Source organism: Bos javanicus, chromosome 4 (assembly GCF_032452875.1).
Source record: "Bos javanicus breed banteng chromosome 4, ARS-OSU_banteng_1.0, whole genome shotgun sequence".
NCBI classification, from domain to species: domain Eukaryota; kingdom Metazoa; phylum Chordata; class Mammalia; order Artiodactyla; family Bovidae; genus Bos; species Bos javanicus.
The window spans coordinates 13,083,771-13,107,463 of record NC_083871.1 but is presented as its reverse complement, the minus strand read 5'-3'; the positions used below and the strand labels follow the sequence as shown (position 1 = coordinate 13,107,463).

The 23,693-nt window shown below is 40.3% G+C and overlaps 1 protein-coding gene across 12 annotated transcripts in view; it reads right to left on the bottom strand.

Annotated features, from left to right (window-relative positions):
- PPP1R9A (protein phosphatase 1 regulatory subunit 9A) overlaps window positions 1-23,693 on the bottom strand; it is a 349,529-nt gene that overhangs the window by 10,140 nt on the left and 315,696 nt on the right. For 9 of the 12 annotated variants that reach the window (XM_061413476.1, XM_061413484.1, XM_061413474.1 and 6 more), the window contains 3 exons: window positions 15,602-15,689; window positions 15,420-15,503; window positions 1,560-1,758 (listed from right to left, as the gene is read on the bottom strand). The exons of the other annotated variants lie outside the window; for them this stretch is intronic. In XM_061413476.1, the coding sequence (XP_061269460.1) occupies window positions 1,560-1,758; window positions 15,420-15,503; window positions 15,602-15,689 (371 nt within the window). The remainder of the gene's footprint in view (window positions 1-1,559; window positions 1,759-15,419; window positions 15,504-15,601; window positions 15,690-23,693) is intronic. 12 annotated transcript variants of the gene reach the window in all.

The following is a 23,693-nucleotide window of genomic DNA, read 5'->3' as shown; positions in this document are numbered from 1 at the left end:
TGATAAACACCGTGAGAAGTGGCAGATCCTCTCCTGGATGTAACCTTCAAGATGATGAGTTCTGGGGGGGTGACAATCTGCCATTACACTATTAGTTACACGCTGAAATACAGCTCTCGCACAGCACCAGTGGAATACCAGCGAGGCCGGAGCACGGCCAGAAACGTGGTTCCAAACAATCACCTGGGGTTGGAGGAGGTCGGGTGTGTCAGAACTTTATGAACACTTCCCCAAAACTTTATGAAAATGTTCAGTGGATGCTACAGTCAAATAAACTCACAATGACTACATAGTTGCATTTGTGAAAACATTTTAAACCAAATTCTTGAGAGTCTCTCCAATGCAAGATAAGGCTGGAATTTTTCAAACAACATTCAGACTTCTCAGATCCAAGACTGAAAATGTTTCGAGACCAATGTGGTCTGCTGTTGGCAAACCTTCTTTTGCTAATAATTCTAGAAGCATTGCCTTTCCTGGAATTCTAAGCACCTGACCAACACCATCTCATTTCTTATTCCACTTCCTTAGAAACTGGACTGTTACAGCTTCCCATTAGGTTCCCTTGCCTTGGGTTTAGTTGGTCGTCAAGAATAAAAACCATGGCAGAGGCTAGAGAATTCAGTACCAAACTCCGAAGGTTTGCTAAAACTTCAGAAAAGGAGATGAAGTCAGAGTACAAGGAGCTAAGCTAGTAAAACATTTAAGCATGAGAGCATTTAACAGCACATTACCATTTGATACTGTCAATGGAGATATGACCTCACACTCTGTCAAAACGTTATGAGCTGTTGACCTCAAGAAAAGAGTTAAATTCAAGGAACATTAATCACAGGTTACTGTTTGAGAAGGAAAAGTGAACACAGATAAAAGGAGACCAAGCAACACACAAAAGTTAGCCACCACATGTGTTTCAATAAGTTGTTAGGTAAGGTTTGCAGCGTCATGCTGGAAATAACCGTCGTATATTTAAAAACAGATAAGCATATAATTCCCCATTCTGCTAAAGTTAAAAAACTCTGGTGATAGAATGATCCCAGTTTATCAACACGGAAGTTTGATTTAAAAGAAGAAATAAGTAAGGGCACTATGTCAGCACTGATTTGTTTGAAAGGGTTTCATTTAGATATATTGAACACATATTCAGTCTCAAATTTATTTGTTTTCCAGTAAATCTTGAAGAACACAGCAAAAATAGTTTTGTAATGAAATTTAAAGTGGAATACTTGGTAAACAGATTTATCATACTGTTCCAGGATTCAAATGTATCTTTCCCAGCATGGCTTAACTGTCAAACTGAGATTAAATAGCAATATGTGAAAAGACAGGCAAATCAAAGATTAACGTACAATCTAGAACAGAATAGTATTAAAGAAGGTGGTGGTTAAATAAGGCTTTCTGTCTCCCCAACACAAAAACACCATGCATGTTTATTGAAGTGTTATCACAGTGGTTTCTCAAATCCAGAGCATACACGCAAGTTGAGAACGCTTTCCAAAGACTGAGGAGGAGGAAGGACTGGGGTTTTCTTGTTTGCTTTTTAAAATCCACGTGTTTTCTACCTTAGACCCCTTTTTATCTGAAATTAGAGCTTCAGGAGAAGGCTGAGGGGGGCTTGCAGATGAAGGCAGATTCCTGAAGGAATAGGATCCTTTTCGGCTTTCATTAAACCACGAGAATGGCAGGCCAGTTGAGCGTGTGGAGGCCTGAGCAGTGGAGGATGGCGTTGGTTTCCAGGTTTCCAGCCTGCATCTGAAGATCCTGGGTTATGAAAAGAGGAGGTGTGTTAGACAGAGGAAAAGGGCAGATGGAAAACTTACTGAACTGAATTTTTAAGGGACTCTGAATACAGTTTGAAGTAATAGTTTAAGAAGTTGTTCTACACAACAGAGTACAATTTTTGCACTTTTGACTAGAACATTAATCTTTTTTTGCATCTAAATGGATGTTATAACAATGATAAGTATTTTGGTATCACCACTGCCATGATGACTTTTTTGAAATGGGAATAAATGTGTGTGGATAAATTAGCACCAGAGAGGGGCACGGTCTTCTAGGAACTGCTTTGAGTGAATGATCACAGTGTTCCCTTTATTCGGCTCACACAGCAGTGCCTCACTGCTGGTGACATGAGCTCAAAAGCAGCATTTCACCCTGGCCTCCTCGGAACACAAGTTCCCAAGAGCCTGAGACTTTAGAAAATGATATATTCCATAACTGGAAATTTCTGGGCTCATGATACTTTAGGCAGAATACACACCTTACTGGTTTTTATCGTGATCTTAGTGCCTTATAGGAGGAGCACCAGACTAGAGGTCCTAAACCCTACTTGGATGTCCAGGGTCTTTCACTTCCTGTGTACACGACCTTGGGCCTTCTTTGCCTCTATTTCCTCATCCATAAAAGGTAGATATTTTATGTATCTTATATGTGCTTAAGAATTAAGTTAGATATGTGTGAAAGTGCTTTGAAAACTGTAAATGTAGAAAGGTCTGTGCTTATTGTTTAACATTTTAAGGACTCAAAGGCATTTGAAAAACAGTCTGAAAACAGACTTTGTTTTCTTAATACAAGCACCTGCATATTTATATTTATCTTTTGGTTAAAAAAATCATCAAGACCTAAGGCAGGAATGGGCAGGAGTTTCTGTGCAATTTGGAAGAATGCACCCTCAGTAAGTTCAAGTGATAACTGATATAATACTTATTATTTGTTAGCTGTTAATGTCAAGGCTATGGTTTTTCCTGTGGTCATGTATGGATACGAGAGTTGGACTGTGAAGAAAGCTGAGCACCGAAGAATTGATGCTTTTGAACTGTGGTGTTGGAGAAGACTCTTGAGAGCCACTTGGACTGCAAGGAGATCCAACCAGTCCATTCTAAAGGAGACCAGTCCTGGGTGTTCACTGGAAGGACTGATGCTGAGGCTGAAACTCCAATACTTTGGCCACCTCATGCGAAGAGTTGACTCATTGGAAAAGACCCTGATGCTGAGAGGGATTGGGGGCAGGAAGAGAAGGGGACAACGGAGGATGAGATGGCTGGATGGCATCACCGACTCGATGGACATGAGTTTGGGTGAACACTGGGAGTTGCTGATGGACAGGAAGGCCTGGAGTGCTGCGATTCATGGGGTCGCAAAGAGTCGGACGTGACTGAGAGACTGAACTGAACTGAACTGAATGTCATGACAACAAAGAGATTCCCTTTCAATTAAAAGTGCCTCAACAGCATGGCTTATGGGCATCTTACGTCCCAGAGGTATACTGAATCTCAACCTCACATTTCATTTCACATTATTTTGAAAAATTACCCATTTCAAATTTACATAGATGATACAGCTCCTAACAATTTCTGTTCATTTCTAAAGTATATTGTGAGAATCAAATGGGACAACTATTATAAAAGCATCCCGAAAAACTGTAAAGCAATATACAAATGTAAAGGGGTTATGAGAACAATAACTAAAGAGAATGCAGAGATCAGTAAAGTTTTAGCAGCACTGAAATCACAGGTTGGATGAGTAAAAGTGTTCATCACACTAAAGAGTACAGAAGATATGATTTTAATTCTGTATTTTTTAAAAAACCAAAGGGGTCTGCAAGGATAATAGAGAACAACCAACCAGAAATATGCCAACCTTCAACTTTATCCTAAAGTTTAACGTAAAAAAAAATTATATTCTTAAATCCACTTACTATTAAAAAATGAGGGGTGAGGCGGGGTTACAATAACTGAACTTAGGAAAGCATACGAGCAGAGGCAGACTGGTCTTCTGTGCGTGAGTGAAGTCGCTCAGTCGTGTCCGACTCTTTGCGACCCATGGACTGTAGCCTACCAGGCTCCTCCGTCCATGGAATTTCCCAGGCAAGAATACAGGAGTGGGTTGCCATTTCCTTCTCCAGGAGATCTTCCTGACCTAGGGAGTGAAGTCGGGTCTCCCGCATTGTAGGCGGACGCTTTACCGTCTGCGCCACCAGGGAAGTGCACTTTTTATTCCTGGATCATGGACCAGTGCAGTGGTCCCCAAGTAAGTCTGATAAGTAAGCATCACCTGGGGAAGCTATAGAAACACAAATTCTTGGGTACCTGGACTTACCAAGCTAGAATTTGGGGGAGACGGAGGTAGGAAGTCACTGCTCTGGTTTCCCATGCCCTAATTTCCTCTTTCCAGGGTAACACAATGAGAACCAGTTGTCATTCTATATGTGGTTGACATTATATGTGAGGAATTTTAAAAATATGAATCTGTAAGGTTATATAGGAGAAGGACAGCTGCCCCCCTTCTCTTCTCTAAGAGAGGGAGAGAGATCTTATCCCCTTAATGTAAACAAGTTCATCTTGAGAAGGATCTTGGGTTCTTATGCTTTGGAAAGTGATCTATGTCAGAGGAAGGTAAGACTCATGTCTCCAGCTTTACAGCCCCTAGAACATCTCCATGGAGTTGGGTCTCAAAGCCCTTCTCTCCGTTCCCACTCCTGGAAAATGTAATCACATACCTCTGGGGAGGTAAATCTCTCTGCAGGTAAATCTATCTAGTTAGTCATAATTTAACTTTTCAGGCTTATCTTTTAGCTCAGTCCCACATTCCAGTAAAAATGCTCAGAAAGCTCTAACTGTGCTTTAAAACATAAAAATATTTTTATGCTTTAAAGATTCTTTATATTTTATATAAAATATCTTTTATATGCTTTAAAACACAAAAATATTTTCTCTGTAGTCTCATACTCTTATAATTGGGGATATATGAGATAACCTGGACCTGATGTTTATTTTTCTCTTTGGTTATAAATTTCTGAACCAGTTAATCAAAGTAACATAGAAATTTTTTAAAAAAGTTCCATCCGTAATTCAAATAAGGTATGGTAGTACTTACATATATGGATACTGTTTTCAAGTTCATAAACAGGCCACTATTAACGGCAGCATGAGTATCCTGTCCTATGCCCAAGTGAACTGCTTTTGTAACAACGCTTTTAAAACCACCACCACTACAACTTTTAATAGATAGGAAGTAGGAATATTATTGCCTGACTGTTTTCATTCTAAGACCCATGAAAACGACTTTTGGTAGCTCAAATCCTAGCCAGGTAATGTTTCAAACAAAATTCTAAGATCACACCTCACTAAACCCTTTCATAAAATTCTCACTGTCAGGAAAATACTCAAGACAAATCATTCCATGTGGGCTTGGACATCCAGCACTGAAGATGGGTCTGAAGACCATGATGTGAGAATGATGAAGTCATGGAAGTTCAGCCCTGGATGACTTCCAGAGGCTTTCTGCTCTAGCTTTCTACACCAAGATAATCGATGATACAGAGGAACAGTCACATAGAAAGCAACAAAAGCCCAATTCTAAGGAGACAGCAACTGTCCTCACAGCTGCAAACCACCAGCTCCTGGGGTACTTTGAAAACTGTGTTCCAGTTCTCCAGGAGGTCTGGTTGTGCCTCTGCTGAGGCTGTATCCTGTCCCCCTCATTTCTTTGTGTATCCTTGACTCTAAAGCTCTCTGGGCTGATGGAACCTCTGTGTGGTTCCTATGTGCTTCAAAAATAGAACAGTGGTGTGCTTCCAATTGCTTGGAACTAAGTATAGAATGTGCATTTAAGAAATAAAATTCTCCACTACTTTAAAATTATAGACCTATCAGCTTACCAACTTTTCTGAAACAAATGCCAATCTCCTTTTGGATAAACTCAACTCTTGGGTCTACAAAAGGAGCAGAGAGGGTTTGGTAATGGTTATTCTATGATTGATCACTCTTACAGACTGTTTCTCTTTGTGGAGAAATCTGTTAAGAATAACATAAAATTCTTCCTTCCTTAACTTTTTAGAGTTTGAGGGCAGATTATGGTCCAAGAGGCATAAACTCTATCTAGATCCTTAACAATCCCCTTGAAAAATCATGACTGGTAGAAATGAATAATTAATAGATCTGAAAATAACTTTTGGAGGATCAACACAGGTATGTGTTCTATGCTTATTTTTCTTTTATAGTTTATACACTAATGGTTCACTATCACTTTTGGAAAAAGTAGATTCATAAATTACTGTTACATCCCTGTGGAAACTCTTTCTTTTTCCTTTTTTTTTTTTTTTTTCTGGTGGCACAGCATATGGGATGTTAGTTCCCTGACCAGAGATGGAACCTGTGCCCCCTGCCATGGAAGCACTGAGTCTTAACCACTGGGCCACCAAGCAAGTCCCCCTGATTGCTTTATTCGTAGGAACTGGGAGAAAGCATGGCTTCAAGTCTCCATAATCCTGAAATGTCATTTTTGGGGGTGGGGGGTGGGGGGAGTAACTGTCTCCTGGCCTGTAAATGGTTTACAATTAGCAACTCTATAAAACAATTAACTAATTTGTACACATCTTGAAACCAGTTTATCCTAGTGCTAGCACCCCAAAATTAAGTTGCTCCGGTAAACATTCCTTGGTGAATTTTTTCAGTTTAACTTTGAATAAAAGGTGTAGAAAATACTCAGACTATAACTGGAGTCATCAAAATATAATGAGGCGTTCAGGAACTGCCAGAACAGAGAAAGTATAAACAGAATATAGAACTCAAGCAGGTAGTAAAGGAGATTAAGTGAAGAAAATTAGGTGCAACCAGAGCAAGGGTTGCAGACCTCCATTTACTCAAATAAGACGAAGTAGTTCTGTAAGGACTGAGGTTGTAAAGCCAGCCTCTTCTGAAGGCAACCGAGAGACCCGAACAGGTAACAGCTGTAACAAGAGGGTGTCCACCTGCAGCCAGGCCAATAACCCTGAACTCATCCTGCTTCTAGATTCTGAGTTATAGTCTAAATATCTGGTCAATAGTCAACAGCCCATCTGAGATGGTCACTATAGAGTGCTTAACCTTGATTGATGATGGGGTTTAGGAAATGCTACCCCAAAATATGGCACCGAGGCATAGCTAGTATTTTGAATATTTTATTTATTTATTTTTATTATTGACATAAATTTATTGGAATAATAATTTAATCTGGGTAAACACAAATTTATGTTTTCATAATCTTAAACATTATGTAGAAGTAATATAAGTTTATTTAATTAGTGAATCTATTTAAGATTAGGTAGTACATATTCAAGTAAAGTAAACATTTATACTTATGTATTTTACTTAATAATGACAAATCATAGATGACATAACTTTCAAAAAATAAAACCAGTAATATTAAACTTGTCTCATTAACTAAATTATTTGAAAGTGAACTCTTAAAACATTTCTGAGCTGAATATTTTTTATTTTATTTTATTTTTTTTTCCTGTAGAACTTTTTTTATTTTTTTAATTTTATTTTTTTTCTAATTTTATTTTATTTTTAAACTTTACATAATTGTATTAGTTTTGCCAAATATAAACTGAAGGAATTTGAGAAATGGCGGGTGCAGGAAGAGCTCTCTGACCTCCCACATCTCCCCTGAACCAGGTCATAAGACCCTGGGGTAAGAGGTGCCCTCCTACATCCAGAGGAGAGGAGTAGGCATCTCCACAGGTACCAAGAGGGATCTGAGCAAATGAATGAACAGGACTTGCTAAGTTTCCTCAGCTTACTACTCTTAGCTCATACCTTTTTGTCCTATCACATTTCCCCACAACTTTCTACACTTCATCAAATCTACTATAAATATTCTTCGGGCTTAACTCCTTCTCTGGGTCTTCATTTCCTTATGGAGGCTCCTGTGTCTCATAAAAAGTACATTCAATACATTTGTATGCCTTTCCCTTATTAACTGTCTTCTGTCAGTTTAATTTACAGGGCTTCAGTTGGAGAACCTAGGAGTGTTGAGGGAAAAATATATTTTTCTCGTTTTAGATGGAGATGAGTTTTTCCCATACTGGGAAGATATAAAATGAAACAGCAAGATGACAATGTAAATAAAAATCTATATTATAAAAATAAAAATGTTAGCTCTGGAGTAATAAATATATTGCTTAGTATCTACAAAAATTTGCATTAGAAATCTGAGAAACTTGTCTATTGAGTTTATTTTAATATATTTAACTGATTTCAGATTTAACTAGTTAAGTTAAATAACTACACTGATAAGAGTATTGGGACCTTTAGAGTCACTATAGCTATTTTAATTTATTAGATTTTGAAAAGTTTTTTTAAGTATGAAAAGTACTAACTTGTTAGGAATGTTAGTGTGTCAGGTTTCAGGCACAGAGAATTACTTGAAAGGAAAACGAAATAGATTAAATTTATAAATGCACCTAAAACAGGACAATTTTGGGGCAATGAGTCTGCTCTCCTGAGGCTAAGCTAATATTGTTCAAAGGTCTTCACGAAAGTGACTGCCTTTATTTTACATAAGATTTTATTAGATGTATACACAAAATAAGATTTGTAAGCTGAGCTGAAACTCAAAAAAAAGGTAGACTGTAAAATTGGGAGACTTTATTACTTAAAATTTATAACACAAATTTAAGGACAAAGCTACCTCTGGGCATTGAAAACATCCAATGAAAGGGAGAGCACCTAGGAGCCCATGACCAAGGTTAAGCTCTCCGCCGGTGCTTTCCTGAGCGTCTGCCCCCATTGCTCATGGATCCTAACGGCTTGCAAACATGTGCTCAAAACTTTCCAAGCTCAAAGGCTCAAATTATTCTGCCAATTTCTGATCGCCATCCTCCACTGGCATTTATAACTACATTTTTGTTTATAAACATTTTTTTTAGGGAAAAATTTGTCTCCTCTCCGGACCAGGTTTAGGCAGATTTAGGTTTTCCTCTCTGTGCTTCATCTTGCTCTTAGCTCTTCTGAAAGGGTGTGTTTCCTCCCCCACTCAGTAGCAGAGGCTCTGCCCTTGCTCTGCAACAAGGCAGAACTGCCCTCCACGTACTTGTCTCTCGGTATAAGCTCAAAACTCACTTTAGTGCTATGATTTATCTTTCAGAGAAACAGCATCTATGAAGAGTGGTCTGAACTACAATCCACACAGTCCAAGTATTATTCAAGATATTACTAAAGTCACCCCTGCATAAAAGAGACTGTAAGCAAAATGTGCAGAGAATATTTTTATATCCCTGCAATAAAAATGATCTTAAGTAGTAATAATGATGATAGCCATTTATATTTAGTAAGGACTTAAAATGTGGTTAAATGCAATCCCAATCCCTCTAATGACCTGAAGAGGTAAGTGTGTAAGAAAACTGAAGCACAGAGAGGTTATGTGACTTGCTCAGGAGGACAAGTGACAGAGAGAGCTGGGATGTGAACTCAGGTCCTTAACCACTCTGACATTATGTTCTTGGCTTTTACTGGAGGCCACTGTCATTTACTATGAAGTACTGCTGAAGATGTTCTATCTTAAGTACCAATCTTACTTTTTATTTTATCTTGTTCTACCCTATCCAATTTACTTTGAAAATAAATTATATTGTATCATAAAATAATATTTGGAACAAAGAGGAGCACATATAGATAAAAAAAGGTAAACAAGCAAATGAATACTTGCTAATTTTTAGAACAACAAAATAATGAGTTAGAAATCAAGAGTATGTTTTTCATAAAATCATATAGATCAACACTATCCAACAGAAATATAATATGAATCATATATGTAAATTTAACTTTTCTAGTTAGCCACATGGAAGAAAAGTAAAATTAATTTTTGTTTTATTTTTATCTCAAATATTCAAATATTATTTCAACATGCAGTCAGTATTATAAAAATATCAAGATATTTCACATTATTTTTTTTCCCATCAAGCATACATCTCAGTATTTACAAGCTACACTTCAAGTGCTCAACAGCCACACCTGACTAGAGGCTACCGTGTTGGATGATGCAGACAGAGACGGACGGGGAGTCACAGACTATCTAGTTTTAGTTGACCTCGCTTTTTTTTTGGTGAGGAATTCAGAGACTTACCTGTGGCAAAGTCAGGATGAATACTGGATTCCAGCTCTGCGTCTTCTCCACTATTCAGACTTTTAAGGAGAAAGCAGACTCACTTCCACAGAGGGGCGCTGTCTCCCTCCCTTGTCGTCTTCCCACCTGCCACCATCTAGCCTTGTTCTGAGACACACGTCTGCTCACAGGGCTTTCCATTCAGTGACTGAGCCGGGAGCGTTTCCGGAATGGGCACTCCACTGATACCACTGGCTCCTTACTCTAAGGAGAGCACTTTATCTTACCCTGGTGTATACTTTAAGGGAAGAACAACCGCTGACAACTGTTTCCTACTTTGATTATCTGCTGTGTAACCTGGTTAAATCAGAAAGTTCAGAGAATGTATTTGAAAAGGATAGAACCAAATCACATTTCTCTGCATTTTTCTCCTCAGTTTGTCTTCTCCTTATTTCAAACTCATCGATTTGTTTCATGTTGCTCATGTATTTGAATAATTTTGTCTCCACAAGGAACAATGTAAGCTCTCTACTCTTTCAGTTCAGTTCAGTTCAGTCGCTCAGTCGTGTCCGACTCTTTGCCACCCCATGGACTGCAGCACGCCAGGCTTCCCTGTCTATCACCAACTCCCAGAGTTCACTCAATCTCATGTTCATCAAGTCAGTGTTGCCATCCAACCATCTCATTCTCTGTCATCCCCTTCTCCTCCTGCCTTCAATCTTTCCCAGCATCAGGGTCTTTTCAAATGAGTCAGTTCTTCACATCAGGTGGCCGAAGTATTGGAGTTTCAGCTAGAGCATCCGTCCTTCCAATGTATATTCAGGACTGAATTCCTTTAGGATGTACTGCTTGGGTTTCATTGCTGTCCAAGGGACTCTCAAGAGTCTTCTCCTACACCACAGTTCAAAAGCAACAATACTTCAGCGCTCACCTTTCTTTATAGGCCAGCTCTCACATCCATACATAACTACTGGAAAAACCAAACCTTTGACTAGACGGACCTTTGTTGGCAAAATAATGTCTCTGCTTTTTAATATGCTGTCTAGGTTGGTCATAACTTTTCTTCCAAGGAGCAAGCATCTTTTAATTTCATGGCTGCAGTCACCATCTGCAGTGATTCTGGAGCCTGAAAAAATAAAGTTTGACACTGTTTCCATTGTTTCCCCATCTATTTGCCATGAAGTGATGGGACCAGATGCCATGATCTTAGTTTTCTGAATGTTGAGTTTTAAGCCAACATTTTCACTCTCCTCTTTCACTTTTATCCAGAGGCTCTTTAGTTCCTCTTTGTTTTCTGCCATAAGGGTGATGCCATCTGCATATCTGAGGTCATTGATATTTCTCTGCATATCCCAGCAATCTTGATTCCAGCTTGTGCTTCATCCAGCCCGGCGTTTCTCATAATGTACTCTGCATGTAAGTTAAATAAGCAGGGTGACAATATACAGCCTTGACATACTCCTTTTCCTATTTGGAACCAGTCTGTTGTTCCATGTCCCATTCTAACTGTTGCTTCTTGACCTGCATACAGATTTCTTAGGAGGCAGGTCAGGTGGTCTGGTATTCCTATCTCTTTCAAAATTTTCCACAGTTTGTTGTGATCTACACAGTCAAAGGCTTTGGCGTAGTCAGTAAAGTAGAAGCAGATGTTTTTCTGGAACTCTTTTGCTTTTTCCATGATCCAGCGGATATTGGCAGTTTGATCGCTGGTTCCTCTGCCTTTTCTAAATCCAAATTGAACATGTGGAATTTCACCGTTCACATACTGTTGAAGCATGGCTTGGAGAATTTTGAGCATTACTTTGCTAGTGTGTGAGATGAGTGCAGTTGTGTGGCAGTTTGAGCATTCTTTGGCATTGCCTTTCTTTGAGATTGCAATGAAAACTGACCTTTTCCAGTCCTGTGGCCACTGCTGAGTTTTCCAAATTTGCTGGCATATTGAGTGCAGCACTTTCACAGCATCATCTTTCAGGATTTGAAATAGCTCAACTGGAATTCCATCACCTCCACTAGCCTTGTTCGTAGTGATGCTTCCTAAGGCCCACTTGACTTCACATTCCAGGATGTCTGGCTCTAGGTAAGTGATCACACCATTGTGATTATCTGGGTTGTGAAGATCATTTTCATATAGTTCTTCTGTGTCTTCTTGCCACCTCTTATTATCTTCTGCTTCTGTTAGGTCCATACCATTTCTGTCCTTTATTGTGCTCATCTTTGCATGAAATGTACCCTTGGTATCTCCAATTTTCTTGAAGAGATCTCTAGTCTTTCCCATTCTATTATTTTCCTCTATTTCTTTGCACTGACCACTGAGGAAGGTTTTGATGTAAGATGGTGATAGAAGGACGTGTGCTCATCTTCTCCCGTGAGAACTCCAAAACTACAACTTGCTGCTAAACAACCGTTGACTGGAGAATGTTGGATCCCACCACAAAAAGATACTCCATAGCCAAGGGCAAAGGAGAAGCCCCGGCAAGATGGCAGGAGGGGAAAATCGCATTCAGAATCAAACCCCTTACCCGCCAGAGATGCTTCGAGGGCTGAAACAAACCTGTGTGCACCAGGACCCCGAGACCCCACAGAGACTGAGCCAGAACTGTGAGTGTTTCCTGCAAAGGTACAGGTCAGCAGTGGCCTGTCGCAGGGGCAGGGGCTCTGGGTGCACAGCATAAGCCCTCTGGGTATGGCATAATCCCTCTTGGAGGAGGTTGCCATTAACCCCGCCGCAGAGCCACCAGAACTTACCCAGCACTGAGTTAACAGACTCTTGGAGGACACAAACAGAACCTTGTGTGCACCAGGACCCAGGAGAAAGGAGCAGTGACCCCGCAAGAGACTGACCCAGACTTGTGCGTGTGTCCCGGAGTCTCCGGCGGAGGCGTGGGTCGATGATGTCTTGCTGCAGGGCTGGGGGCACTGAGTGCACAGTGCGTGCATGGGATCTTCTGAAGGAGGTCACCATTATCTTCATTACCTCCACCACAGTTTGGCCTCAGGTCAAATACAGGGAGGGAACACTCTCAGGGTATCACTAATTGACTGACCTCATCCAATTTTTATCATCTTATAAGAAATGGATGAAAAGCCTAAGAGATAACATTACTAACTCAGTTTGTGAGTCATTTTTGAGAAAACGTCACAGGACTGATGAGTTTACTCCCAGTTCTTCTAATCACTGGGAAGACCAGCGGGACCCTGCAGCACTGGGGCTTGTCGCCCACCTATCTTCATGGACCTGTGAAGCCAGCTCAACTGCAGCATGCTGGACAGTAACTGTGCCTCCTGGAATAGGTTTTCTAAGGTTCTGGCCCAATTATTCGTTTACATAGGAGAACGGAGGCTATTGTTAGATTTGATTACTGTTAACCAATCACTGGGATAGCTCAAAAATTTTACTTTTCGGAACAGGCAAAGCCCCTCTTCTTTCCTGTGTTATTATTATAATTACATGAGGTTCTTTGAGTCCTGTCAGCATTCTACTGTAATTACAAATAACTATGAAACTATGATTCTAACTGAAAACTACTTTATAACACTGTAAATGTGAATTGTTTGTGACTGCTGATGCAGAGACACAAAAATTGATGTTTTAAAATACAGCTGACTAGGTAGCCTGGGTGGCTGCTGGTTCAAAATTGGCATTAACTGTGGTTAAGCTTCGTGCTGATGACCACCTGCCATGGGCTATGGGTGGTTTTGCCTCGAGTAAGGTGAGCACTTGCCAAGAGAATCAAGACCTGCTTGATTTTCACCTGCGATTTAAACAAGGATATGAGAACTCTCTGGCTACTATAATGAAATTCAGTCAAACCTTGTCTCCCCCCTGCCGGGTAACTGTGCTTAACGCGCCCCATCGAGGGTGGTGCTCCCACGGTGAGAGGTGGTGGCTGCCCCAGGGGCCCAGGGACCACAGGGAACACAGCGTCCTTTCTGAAGGGTCCCAGGGTCTCTCCCGTAGTGTATTTGGGCGTCTCTCTCTCCCTTAAACGGTGTCACCGTTTGTTGTTTTCACCCCTGAGCGTACTTGATACTCTTCTATTCTTAATTCTAAGGCACTCACTAAATTTCTCATTTCAAAATCATGCAAAATTAAAAATTGCTTTTGAGTTGCATTATGGCCTAATTTCCCCCTGAGATTCCTGTCCTCAATATAAACAGAGCTTTCTTGCCATTCTCCATTGGACAGCACAGAGGAAACCCAGAATAACAAAAATAAATTTTGGAATTCTCTCTTCCCATCCTTTCCCTCTCCCCCATTCTCCTGTAATCATGGGGAGAAGGTGCAATTTCTCACCAAGTTGCTAGAAGAGAGAAAAGAGAGAAAAAAGGCTTGGGACAACCTATAAAATAGATAAATGGTCTGCAAATAATTTTGTGTTCCTTTATTCTTAGCATTTTGTCTGTTTCTTCTTTAGTCTGTACTTTTGGGATGATTCCCTAAATTCATAAAGCAATATAAACATCATTAGATGCTTAAGGAAGTGCATATGACATTCAATGTAAAAAAGACATCTAGACAGGAGGCAAGCTCCAGCTAACTGACATTAATTGCCTGTTGCATAATTCTGGGCAAATCAATTAAATTCTATGACGGCAAAGTTCTTTATCAATAAAGTGTAGTATTATTATCTCCCCTCCCAATCTTATTGTAAGAATCAAATGAAATGATAAATATAAAACTTCTTTGTAACTCACAAATAATAATAATAGTGAATTTCTATTTTTATTATTATTTTTGAATGCCTTCTATGTGCAAGGTGGCAGTTTAAAAGCTAAATGAGTTGAAAACTCATTTAACCCCTACACTTATGTTATGAGGTAGCTACTCTTATTATTCTCATTTCACAGAAGAGAAAACAAAGGTACAGAGGCTACATAACCTGTCCAAGATTTTCAAGGTAGTAACTGGGAGAGCGCTGATTTAAACCCAGGCAGCTGGACTTGAGACAGAGCACGCATCTGTGCCTTAATGTCTTCCTATACAAAGCCAAGTTTACAATTATGCAATTTCAGAATAAAATTGGGAAAGCTTAACAATACATTATACAAAGCTCATTTCTCTATAGGACAGTTTTTATCTAATAGCATAGTTGATGGCATTGGCAAAAATCAATTTAACAGCTGAGTCCAGAGACAGTGGTCTTTCTTATATGCAGGTGCACAGAAACAGTCTTGAAAGCAACAAGGTACTTAAATGCAAACTCACCCTTTCAGACTTAAAAAGAGAATATATAAGCATTGTGAGTAGCCAGGCAAAAAAGCTGAAATATGTCTGACATGTCACATAGGTATATTTATGCTGTATTTAGATAAGCATTTACTAAAACTGTTCATGTGACCATAATTCTGCAATTAAACTAATGGACCAAGTGTAGGTCCAAGTGTAGGCTATAACTAAAGTAAGAAATACAAACTGTGGAACTTTTCTTTCATCTCACCTCTAGGACCATCACATCAGCACAAAGGCACTGACCGCTGACTTTGGCTAACAATGGCAGGGAGCCAGAAAGTTCAGATGCGCAGACACACCTGTGTTCTTAATCGCCCAGCCATACCTGCTACCTGGAGAAAGCCTACTGGCTTCTTTCTCTTTCTCTTTCCATTTCTTTCCTTTGTTGGAATTCTTCCGTAAAGGTGCCCTGTAATGATAGCACACAGTCAGAAAGGGGAATGGAACATTTTCTCCTTTAACCCTTCTCTTAAAGAGGGTTTGCTTTTCACCTCGTGAAGCGCTTACCCCAGATTCACGAACTTCCGCTTGATTTTTCCTCCTCGCACCACCAATGAACTGGATGCCCTTAGTGACTTGGGACCTTTGGCACCATCTAGGATATACACATATGTAAAAAAAGGATTATTATCATGTTTTCTATTACTATCATTTTTAAAAAGCTATTGTCAAAAGTCACTGCATCTCTGTAGCTAAGGGGTTTGCCTCAATTCCTAACTGTAAAAGAAAATAATGGATGCCTTTTATAAGGAAACAGGATACAGCTATGTTGAGGAACACTCAGTTAAACCAGGAGAGGGCCTGTTATACAGAAGCCCAATTCTAAAATCAAAAGAATTTTAGTTTCAAATAAAGTGGAATGAAAAAATAAGCAAGAATAAATACTGTCAAATCACCCTTTACATTCAAAGCAGGGACCAAATGACTTTCTTTTGTTCATTCTCTGGCTCCAACTCTCTTCAGATGTCTGGGCTGGGTCCTCCACGCCTTTCTTGCTTTGGGTTTTTAAACGCCTTCTGACAGGAACCCAGCCACTTCCCCTCTATGTCCCAAGTCCAGTGAAGAATGTCACCCCTGAGAGTCTGGGAGATTCAGGGAGAAAGTGAGAGTCAAAGCTTCCCCTTCAGGTCTGCCCCTTGCTAATGGCTTTCGGCCAGCACTGGGACAGAGGAGACAGACATGGGGGAGACGGCTCAAGCAGGAGCTCAGCTATAAAACATTTACAACTTTGCAAGATCTGTTTTAAAAGTTGGCTCGGAGCACAGCTTGGCCGGCCTCCCTTGATGTGGAAGACTCCAAAACCTCCTCAGTGTTTGGAGCTGAATGATCCTTACTTCTCTTGAGTCATGCTGGCATTCGAAAGCGCAGCAGCTGCTGGGGGGTGAGGACACCTGAGATGATGCCAGAAACCGATCAGAAGAGAGACTCTGCCAAGGGAATTCAATGTCAGCTGCAGGAACAAGATCTCACTAGTGGCACTTATTCCACCTTGGACAAGGTAGAAACTGCTGTGGCTCTACCTGGAACTATACAGCAATGGATGCTATTTGGCATTATATTTCAGCACATCCAGTTATCTGAGATCATTAACAAAGGGTGTCTTAACTTTGATGCATATTTGTGTATGAAAACTGCTTTTTCTCAATTGTCTGTGGGTGTCTGTCTATCTTTTTAAAATTAAAAAGAAAATCCAGAAACTTTGTGGCATGGAATATAGTTCTCCTAAGAAAATATTCAGTTAATCTTCTGGGTTAATTTTGCTTATGCTTTTTGTCTATTTCAAGAGAAATTTCTAAATACACATAACTTACAAACAGTTCTCATTTAGAAGTTTCTTTTCGAAGTTTTGAAGATGCACAGGATATTGAAAAACATTCTAAGGATTTTTAGCAATGAGCTTTTCATAGTTTTAATGATACTCTGATTACAATAATCAATAATTTTGAAACGTACATAATGAAATAGAAAAGTCAGAAATATGTCCACATCAAAATCCACTTCTAGCCTCAAATATTTATTATGACTATTTGCATCATTACTCTTTGGGTAACTGAATTAAACAGCCACAGATGTGACATATTCATCTAAATATAATCTACAGACATAGCACAAACTTGTTGTACAGTGATTTTGCAAATGGACATTAAAAAAGCAGGACTGTAGTTTTCCTAACAGAAGTCAAAGAAAAGAAAATACTATATTCTTCCAAATCAATTCTAGAGTAATTCTTATGGCTAGGACTGTGTGAAGTTACAAGGAGACTGATTGATTATTTTTGGAAACAAAGGTGGCTGGGAGATGTTTCAATGAGTGGTGTGAGGACCAGATGAGACAATGTACATGGCAACACTCTATAACCTATTAGCGTGGCAATTATTTGGACATCTTGGGATTAAAAGCCTGATTCTGCCCATCACAGAGCCTGCTGCCAGGCAACCTTACATCATTATCTCATACATTGGCCAAAGTGTGTTCCAAGGCACACTTAAATGAATGCTTTCAAAAGGCCGAAGAGGCAAGATTAAGTAATAAAGCACTTCTCCAGTTTAAATCAATCAAACCCATCTTTAATGTACATTAGAACTTCTAGTCCATATAGAAACCAACACTGGATTGGTATGACTTCAGGAAAAGAAAAAGAATTTTGACAGTTTTGTCTGTTTGCTTATTTAGCTGTATCTGAACTTTCCACTAGGCTTTTTGAAATCTCTCCATTATCACCTTCATGAGCAATCAGAGGTCCAAGTCTTCACACTGGATGCCATAGCTTTAAGCTTTGGCAAGCGGGTCTTCATTTTCAAAGGTAATAACTGATCTCCTGAGCTAAATACTAAACCATTGTTGGGGCTGTATTCTTCTTATTCTCACTGCAACAAGACGCCTGACTACCTCTTCTTCTTTTATTATGTTGTTGCTCAGCCGCTCAGTTGTGTTCAACTCTTTGTGACCCCATGGACTGCAGCAGACTAGGCTTCTCCGTCTTTCACCATCTCCCACAGTTTGCTCAAACTCATGTCCATTGAGTCGATGATGCCATCTAACAGTCTCATCCTCTGTAACCCTCTTTTCCTGCCCTCGATCTTTCCCAGCATCAAGGACTTCCAAGTCTACCTCCCAGCCCTGACTTCTCTCTTGAGCTTAAGTCCTCTTCTACTAGAAGTGAGTTAATCGTCTTTCCCCCATAAAGTTTCTGATTTCCTTATTTCTATTAACAACAGGGACCATGCTTTCTGAGGCCAGAAGCCCTGTGATCACTTTCAACCTCCTCACTCTCTTCCCCTGGTCAGCTTACTTTCAGTGGCTCTCATATCATTCTTTCTTTTCCCTAAATGGAGTTAGACATTTATCATATATCCAGTTGTAATGCGAGTCTTTCTGTCCTAGTTTCCACTGAGGTCCCACAATTTAACAAAATGGTGACTTGCGAATGCGATATTGCTACAATTTAGAAAATGCCCTACTTCAATTACATGTTCAATAATAGCAGAGACTCAGACTAAGGATTGCAATCAACCACAGCTATTAACTTAATCATTACCTCTCTGGTACCTTGGTAGACCAAAAGTAACGGTTCAGTTCAGTTCAGTCGCTCAGTCGCGTCTGACTCATTGCGACACCATGAATCGCAGCACGCCAGGCCTCCCTGTCCATCACCAACTCCCAGAGTTCACTCAAACTCATGTCCATCGAGTAGGTGATGCCATCCAGCCATCTCACCCTCTGTCATCCCCTTCTCCTCCTGCCCCCAATGCCTCCCAGCATCAGAGTCTTTTCCAATGAGTCAACACTTCGCATGAGGTGGCCAAAGTACTGGAGTTTCAGCTTTAGCATCAGTCCTTCCAATGAACACCCAGGACTGATCTCCTTTAGAAGGGACTAGCTGGATCTCCTTGCAGTCCAAGGGACGCTCAAGACACTTCTCCAACACCACAGTTCAAAAGCATCAATTCTTCGGTGCTCAGCTTTCTTCACAGTCCAACTCTCACATCCATACATGACCACTGGAAAAACCATAGCCTTGACTAGACGGACCTTTGTTGGCAAAGTAATGTCTCTGCTTTTCAATATGCTATCTATGTTGGTCATAACTTTCCTTCCAAGGAGAAAGCGTCTTTTAATTTCATGGCTGCAATCACCATCTGCAGTGATTTTGGAGCCCAAAATAAAGTATGACACTGTTTCCACTGTTTCCCCATCTATTTCCCATGAAGTGATGGGACCAGATGCCATGATCTTAGTTTTCTGAATGTTGAGCTTTAAGCCACTTTTTCACTCTCCTCTTTCACTTTCATCAAGACGCTTTTTAGTTCTTCTTCACTTCTGCCATAAGGGTGGTGTCATCTGCATATCTGAGGTTATTGATATTTCTCCCGAAAATCTTGATTCCAGCTTGTGCTTCTTCCATCCCAGTGTTTCTCATGATGTACTCTGCATATAAGTTAAATAAGCAGGGTGACAATATACAGCCTTTGCTGCTGCTGCTGCTGCTGCTAAGTCACTTCAGTCGTGTCTGACTCTGTGCGACTCCATAGATGGCAGCCTACCAGTCTCTGTTGTCCCTGGGATTCTCCAGGCAAGAGTACTGGAGTGGGTTGGCATTGCCTTCTCCATATACAGCCTTGATGTACTCCTTTTCCTATATGGAACCAGTCTGTTGTTCCATGTCCTGTTCTAACTGTTGCTTCCTGACCTGCATATAGGTTTCTCAAGAGGCAGGTCAGGTGGTATGGTATTCCCATCTCTTTCAGAATTTTCCACAGTTTATTGTGATCCACACAGTCAAAGGATTTGGCATAGTCAAGAAAGCAGAAATAGATGTTTTTCTGGAACTCTCTTGCTTTTTCCATGATCCAGAGGATGTTGGCAATTTAATTTCTGATTCCTCTGCCTTTTCTAAAACCAGCTTGAACATCTGGAAGTTCATCGTTCATGTATTGCTGAAGCCTGGCTTGGAGAATTTTGAGCATTACTTTACTAGTGTGTGAGATGAGTGCAATTGTGTGGTAGTTTGACCATTCTTTGGCATTGCCTTTCTTTGGGATTGGAATGAAAACTGACCTTTTCCAGTCCTGTGGCCACTGCTGAGTTTTCCAAATTTGCTGGCATATTGAGTGCAGCACTTTCACAGCATCATCTTTCAGGATTTGAAATGGCTCAACTGGAATTCCATCACCTCCACTACCTTTGTTCATAGTGATGCTTTCTAAGGCCCACTTGACTTCACATTCCAGGATGTCTGGCTCTAGGTGAGTGATCACATCATCGTGATTATTTTGGTCATGGAGCTCTTTTTTGTACAGTTCTTCTGTGTATTCTTGCCACCTCTTCTTAATATCTTCTGCTTCTCTTAGGTACATACCATTTCTGTCTTTTATCAAGCCCATCTTTGCATGAAATGTTCCCTTGGTATCTAATTGCCTTGATGAGATCTGTAGTCTGTCCCATTCTGTTGGTTTCCTCTATTTCTTTGCATTGATCACTGAGGAAGGCTTCCTTATCTCTCCTTGCTATTCTTTGGAACTCTGCATTCAGATGCTTATATCTTTCTTTTTCTCCTTTGCTTTTCACTTCTCTTCTTTTCACAGCTATTTGTAAGGCCTCCTCGAACAGCCATTTTGCTTTTCTGCATTTCTTTTCCATGGGGATGGTCTTGATCCCTGTCTCCTGTACAGTGTCACGAACCTCCATCCATAGTTCATCAGGCACTCTGTCTATCAGATCTAGTCCCTTAAATCTACTTCTCACTTCCACTGTATAATCCTAAGGGATATGATTTAGGTCATACCTGAATGGTCCAGTGGTTTTCCGTACTTTGTTCTATTTAAGTCTGAATTGGCAATAAGGAGTACATGATATGAGCCACAGTCAGCTCCTGGTCTTGTCTTTGCTGACTGTATAGAGCTTCTCCACCTTTGTTGCAAAGAATATAATCAATCTGATTTTGGTGTTGACCATCTGGTGATGTCCATGTGTAGGGTCTTCTCTTGTGTTGTTGGAAGAGGGTGTTTGCTATGACCAGTGCGTTCTCTTGGCAAAACTCTATTAGCCCTTCTTCATTCTGTATTCCAAGGCCAAATTTGCCTGTTACTCCAGGTGTTTCTTGACTTCCTACTTTTGCATTCCAGTCCCCTATAATGAAAAGGACATCTTTTTTGGGTGTTAGTTCTAGAAGGTCTTGTAGGTCTTCATAGAACCGTTCAAATTCAGCTTCTTCAGCGTTACTGGTTGGGGCATAGACTTGGATTACTGTGATATTGAATGGTTTGCCTTGGAAACGAACAGAGATCATTCTGTCGTTTTTGAGATTGCATCCAACTACTGCATTTCAGACTCTTTTGTTGACCATGATGGCTACTCCATTTCTTCTAAGGGATTTCTGCCCGCAGTAGTAGATATAATGGCCATCTGAGTTAAATTCACCCATTTCACTCCATTTCAGTTCGCTGATTCCTAGAATGTCGACATTCACTCTTGCCATCTCCTGTTTGACCACTGCCAATTTGCCTTGATTCATGGACCTGACATTCCAGGTTCCTATGCGATATTGCGCTTTACAGCATTGGACCTTGCTTCTGTCACCAGTCACATCCACAGCTGGGTGTTGTTTTTGCTTTGGCTCCATCCCTTCATTCTTTCTGGAGTTATTTGTCCACTGATCTCCAATAGCTTATTGGGCACCTACTGACCTGGGGAGTTCCTCTCTCAGTATCCTATCATTTTGCCTTTTCATACTGTTCATGGGGTTTCAAGGCAAGAATACTGAAGTGGTTTGCCATTCCCTTCTCCAGTGAATCACAGTCTGTCAGACCTGTCTCCACCTGACCTGCCCGTCTTGGGTGGCCCCACACAGCATGGCTTAGTTTCACTGAGTTAGACAAGGCTGTGGTCCATGTGATCAGGTTGACCTGAGTTCTGTGATTATGGTTCAGTGTGTCTGCCCTCTGATGCCCTCTCGCAACACCTACCGTCTTACTTGGGTTAAAAGTAATGGTATATTACTTTAAAAATTCTAGAAAAATGGCAACTAATGAGTAAGACAATTTCAGAGCTTATCCAACAATGTTGAGTGGAAGGAAACATATGTCTAGACTAGGAGTCAGCAAGCTTTCTCTGTAAAAGGCCAGAGTATAAATATTTTAGGTTGTGGGCCACTGACTCTGTCACAGCTACTCACTCTTCTACTGTAGTATGAAAACAGTATGGAACTGTATGAGTGTGGTTGTGTTCCAAAAAAACTTTATTTATAAAAACAGATGGAGGCTGGATTTGGTTTGATGACCTCTGTTCCAGAAGACCTGTACTGATTATCTAGAGAGACATACTTATTAATTCATCCAAGAAACTTATGGATATAAACTACATTGCATACTTCTTACTAGGGACCATGAATGCAAAGATGAATACGATGAATGAGAAAACCCTATCTCACACTTGAAAACTAGATTAGACTTATTATACACAAAGTGACAGAAGCAGAAGTAACAGTGTGAAAATTTCTGTGGGGATCAAAGAGAATAATAAGTCTACTTGGGAAAGGGGACAGGGTACAAAGGCTCCACTAAAGGAGGTGAAATTTAAGATGAGCTTTGAAGGAAGTCCAGAATCTACTGGAGGGGCACGTTAGGTATGAACTTAAGCATGAAGTCCAGTTTGTACTTGTGAGTAATAACCTAGTTCCTTTATTGAGATGCCAATGAGCTGTAAGAACCACACACACATAAACACATACACACGGGTAAATCAAGCTAATCACACTTAACCTCTGTTGAGTCCTGGTCTGAATAGTGGATTTGTCTCATATGGCAAAGAACTCAAGGATTTTACAGACTGCAAAGAGTCTTGATTGACAGGTTTCTTCGCTATCTTTCGAAGTGCATCAGAACATGAAAGTGGAAGGCAATCAAGTATGAGGTTATTGATGGTGATGCTTGTGGGGCGTGAGAGAGACAGGCTTTGTCACCTGTCCGAGGGAGACACAGAGAGAGCGAGAGAAAGAGAGACGGACTCTAGTCTACAAACTCCCTGCGGGAAAGAATGGAATATCATCATTGTATATTTGGCCATTGGCACAATGCTGGACACAGAGCAGGTGTTCAACTATTTGTTGAATAAATACATGGATGAATAGATTAATATTAGTGAACACAGAAGACAAGGGAGTTCTTCAAGACTGGAAACCTTCATCCAGGGAAGGAAAGAATGTGAGTCATAGCTAATACCTAATAACCATTATCATACTAGTAACTCACTACTTACAAAGTTAATACTTTAGAAAAGCTAATTAATTGCTCCTTTCTAGTTACTCAGAAGCATCATCAACCCAGGAATATAAAAATTGAGAAAGTTCAAGTATGTAATCTCTGGAGAAGAAACTACCACCCTTTTTCTTGGTCCTGCTTACAGCAGCTATGAATTTAATCCCAAAGAAGAGGCAGTGGAAAGCAAAGGAGGTCTTTGGAGAAAAGAAGGAATTCTCACATTTTCATGCTAATTACTGCTAACCACATTTTGCTGAATATTCCTGCTAATGGTCTGTGAAGCACAGATCATACCCATGTAATACTTTCCCAAATTTGAGATGAAACACCTGCTTTTTAGA